Genomic DNA, 4,483 nt, shown 5'->3' on the forward strand with positions numbered 1-4,483 from the left:
ACACACAGATAGCAGTCAAAGCAGCTAGACAACTTGACAAAAATTAATTTGATTACACCTCCCTTAGCTACCTCCTGACAAGGAGCTTATTCAGTGTGGCTTGGGCGGTAGTCCAAGGTAGATGCCCTCGGTAACTTTTCATGGAAGTTGCTTTTTGGGAGATGGAACGTCCCTTGATTCACACCTTTGTGAATCAAGCTGTAAAATGCACCTCTGTGGCTCTTTCTTCAACTGCAGAGGTTTTCATTTTTACCCATGAGGATGACGCACAACTCATCTTCTTAAACTTCACAGCTGCCATCAAACAGTGCAGCAGGTTTTATTGGTATAGACAGGAGAACAGGAGTGAAGCACAGCTTAAAATTCACAACAGAACAGCTGTTGAGCTCCTGGGAGTGACATTAGGAGCTGATGGGAAGTTTAGTGTAGAGACCCAGGAAGTGGTAATGGATCCTGTTGATGGCCAGAGACCACAGTGCTGGTGGAAGTCAGGGTAGGATTAAGGATGTTGTCCTGGTCCACCCAAGACCGCTCCTATGGACCATACCCCCCCCAGTCCAGGACATACCGCAAGTGCCCATCCTGGCGTCAGGAATCCCGGACCTCTCTTTATGTTTTAGTATCGGTCAAAGGTTTTACCAACATCGTTTGCTGATTTTTTTATGTTTTTTTTTATATTATGTATTATAATATTTATTTATTTCGAATAAACCATTCAAGTTCTCATCATCAGAAAACAGTGGAGTTATAAAAAGTCTTCTTTAAATGTTCGTATTTTTTCTCTTTTTTCTTCATGACATCAGTGGCATCATTTGCCATAGAGACAAAAGTTCTGTCTGAATTGCCTTTTAAATTGTTTGTTTAAAAAGTCAGTGGCATCCTTTTCCCTTTAAAGCAATCTATAATTTGATGACTAGTTATTATTAGTTTGACATGTCTTTGTATGGATGCAAACCTCTGTTAATTGAATTGTTTATGCATTATTCTTGCTTGATTGGTTGAAATAAACCATTTCGAATCGAATCAAATCTAATCAAATCTAATCTAATCTAATCTCAAATCCAGGGCACTAGATAGTCCCACACTATATCGATTTTTAGTATTTAAGGAATAGAGACAGAAGTAGGACGTACATTTAAGTTGGTATGTTTGTTAAATTTTGTGAAAAGTGCTCGAAAATACGTTTTTATTTTCCCATATTGTACAAAAATGTAAAAATGATCAAATTTCCCACTTTTGCTATAAATGGCCGCAGCTGTAGGTCCAGTGGCCACCCTGTAATATTTCTAAAACTTCCTATTGATATCCCTGACATGTGTGCTTTGGTTTTGTTAGCAGATTTTATTTTATTTTTTTATCCCCATTAAGAGATTTTGATTTATTTTTTTGGCAGGTACTCGATGTGTGCACACTTTGGTGAGTTTTTGAGGATAGATATCAGCAGCTGTTCCCTTAACTGTAACTAATATTGATGTTTACCTAGTATGGCCACAACAACGTCGTCCCTCAGGATCTCTATGGAGCCTCGGGAAATGAAGTAGAGGGCGGTGAGAATGTCCCCGCTGTGGACAAGCGTGTCTCCAGGAGGAGCGTGGGTCGTCCGGAACCGCATGGCCAGGGCTCGAAGGCAGCCCTTATTGGCGCCGTGAAAAGCGCTGCAGTTCTGCAGAAGGCTGCGGTTCAGGTGAAGGCAGATGTCGGCTTGGAGACACTCCGGGAAACCCTTCAGAACCTGCAGGAAAACCAAGAAGGCAGAACAACTTCAAATATAAAACACAAATCAAGAAATGTTTCACTTCTTGAAAGTATCTGATAAATTCATGCTAAGTTAGAGTAAGAGGTTTAATCCTATAAAAACTGCGCTCTAACAGAACCCCCTCCATACCCACGAAAACGACCAGTTCTCATGTGCTGATGTCACAAGGTGAGAACCGCCCCTCCAGGAAGAGTCTGCTCCGCCCCCAGGCTAACACAAACACTAGCAGCTCGAGCTAGTGCTGATCAGCTAGATTCACACTTGTTTTCTGGTAATATATCATCATATATATGGATTTAGTTTACTCTGAAAGACTTAAGAAAATCATGGTATGACCCCTTTAAAGAAATAAACTGACAATTTTCAATTGTCTTTGAAAAAAATAAAATAAAGTAAAATTATAGAAAATAAAGGCCAGTATATATTTATGTTGGCATGTCAAGTTTCATAAAGGTTAGTGATAGGATATCTTATGTGACTTTAAATTTGGACATATTTTCATTTTTTCTTACATTTTGGCCTTAGTGCTGGAAAAACAGGCAGCATACACGGAAAGCTGATATTTTTATGCAAAGTTTTAAAATAAAGACTGTAATCTACAGTAGGGGCAGTGCAGCTTATTGAGACCCACTCTTATCAAAATTGTGTTTTAACATGATTTTGTGGCATTTTCTCATGATGGTAAACATAAAAAATTAATCTTAAAATTGCATTTTTGAGTATTTCTTTATTCAAATCACTGTGAACCAGGAACAGGCGTTTGAAAAAAGAGTAGACAGTGGGCTACACGCTCCCTGCTCCTTAACTGCATTAACAGTCCTGGCCACAATTCAGAGGCTGTCGCTCTGCAGAAACTATGTCCTAAAAAATGAAACAGGTTTGAAAATAGTGCAAAAATGATCAGAGCTTTTGAAATTGTCTCACAGCGTTCATGTCAATGCCGTTGGTGTATGACCAGGCGTGTTGAAAATACTCCTCCAGCCTTTGTCTCAGACCTCCGGGGATCTGGTGGAACCGGATGAACTCTTTTATCCGCAGCATCTGTGTGTGGTAGCGGGCCGTGCCCGAGTACAGTCTCTGGATGATGGCGGACACGTTCCCAAATATGCTGGCATACATCAGAGCTGGACGGAACACAAAGACAGAAGTTGATCATGCAGTTGACTGATGACGTGACCGACTACCATTCTGTGGATTTGTAAAATCAAATGGACAAACTGAGGGATCTACCCCCAATTGTTTCTACTCACATCCAATTAGCATGACACAGATGGAGAAGATCTTCTCTGGGTTGGTGTTAGGTGAAACGTTTCCAAAGCCCACACTGGTCAGGCTGCTGAAGGTGAAGTACAGAGCTGTAACATACTTGTCCTCGATGGAGGGCCCAGAGCTTGTGTCACTGTCATTGTACTCTTTACCAATCTGGTCGGCCAGGTTATCCAACCAACCAATCTTCATACCGCCCACACGGGCGGAGCCAGTGCGCTCCATGTTACCAATGGCGTACCAGATACAGGCCAGCCAGTGGGCAATGAGGGCAAACGTGCACATGAGGAGGAAAAGGACGGCAGCGCCGTACTCAGAGTAACGGTCCAGCTTCCTGGCCACTCGCACCAATCGCAGCAGCCGGGCGGTCTTCAATAATCCAATGAGAGTGGTTTGAGTCTGAGGTTCTGCCTGCGGACACAGAACAAGGAACATGAGGAGGAATCCTGAAAACGTCTAAAAACACATTTAAAGAGGAGTCATAACATCTATCTAGAGATTTAACGCCTGCAAAGATTAATAGACAATATTTTAGTTGACTTTAAGTTGTTTTAACTTGTCTTTGCTCTACACTTTCAAAGCTTTTCTTAAAATCAGAACATCATTTTTTTCTCATTAATAGCAATAATAAGGACTTTATTATTATTAAAATGAGTCAAAATACTTTTGCTACAAATTAACAATAGAAAATATGATTTAAAACAAAAAAAAAAAATCAGTATTTTTTCATTAAGAATTTAAAGTTCCATTAATATTGACAAGTCAGAGTGGGATTTATTGTTGTTATTTTTGGAAACAAAAATGTAGATTTATGTTCCAAAAAATAAATGTTTTTGGGCCAATTCATACCAACATATTTATTTCACATTTTGTTTTAAAATGAGTAATTTCCATTTATAATATTCGTTTTTTTTGTCACTGTAATCAAAATTACTACAATTAGGCAAAAAAATACAAACCATTTACTAACAAGTAGCTAAAATACATATTATTGGGCTGCATGACATTCATTTTAAGTCATTAACAGCCTTTTCAGCATATTTTTCCTTTTTTAATGCTTGTGTGAAACTCCTTGTTTCTAGATTTTGACATATTCCAAGAACGCCGTGGTGGACTCAGCAGTTTTGGGGGCCCCAGGCGTAGTTCTTGTATTAATTATTTTAGTCGGGTTTTACAAAAAAAGGCAAAAAAACCCCCTAAAATACTCAGTTCACGATGGGGTGGCTTGAATTAAAAAGAAAAGGAAAAAACTATCGAACATTACTATTTTGGATTAAATCTTTTTCTGTTCATTTTCTGATGATGGAGTATTAGAGCCACCATGAAAGAGCATACATGCATAAATTAGGGCTGGGAATCAATTTAAAAAATCAACTAATTGATTGCAAATAGGGAATATATATATATATATATATTTTAGTTCAAGTATTTGCAAATCACATGCAAATTTAGAATGTTTAT

General features: G+C 38.8%; 1 protein-coding gene across 4 annotated transcripts in view; it reads right to left on the bottom strand.

Moving 5' to 3' along the window:
* Nucleotides 1-4,483, bottom strand: part of kcnh6a (potassium voltage-gated channel, subfamily H (eag-related), member 6a) — a 51,361-nt gene that overhangs the window by 14,690 nt on the left and 32,188 nt on the right. For all 4 annotated transcript variants that reach the window (XM_036213140.1, XM_024272792.2, XM_024272794.2 and 1 more), the window contains 3 exons: nucleotides 3,007-3,433; nucleotides 2,681-2,880; nucleotides 1,480-1,732 (listed from right to left, as the gene is read on the bottom strand). In XM_036213140.1, coding sequence (XP_036069033.1) covers nucleotides 1,480-1,732; nucleotides 2,681-2,880; nucleotides 3,007-3,433 — 880 coding nt within the window. The remainder of the gene's footprint in view (nucleotides 1-1,479; nucleotides 1,733-2,680; nucleotides 2,881-3,006; nucleotides 3,434-4,483) is intronic.

Source organism: Oryzias melastigma, linkage group LG8, assembly GCF_002922805.2.
Source record: "Oryzias melastigma strain HK-1 linkage group LG8, ASM292280v2, whole genome shotgun sequence".
Lineage (NCBI taxonomy): Eukaryota > Metazoa > Chordata > Actinopteri > Beloniformes > Adrianichthyidae > Oryzias > Oryzias melastigma.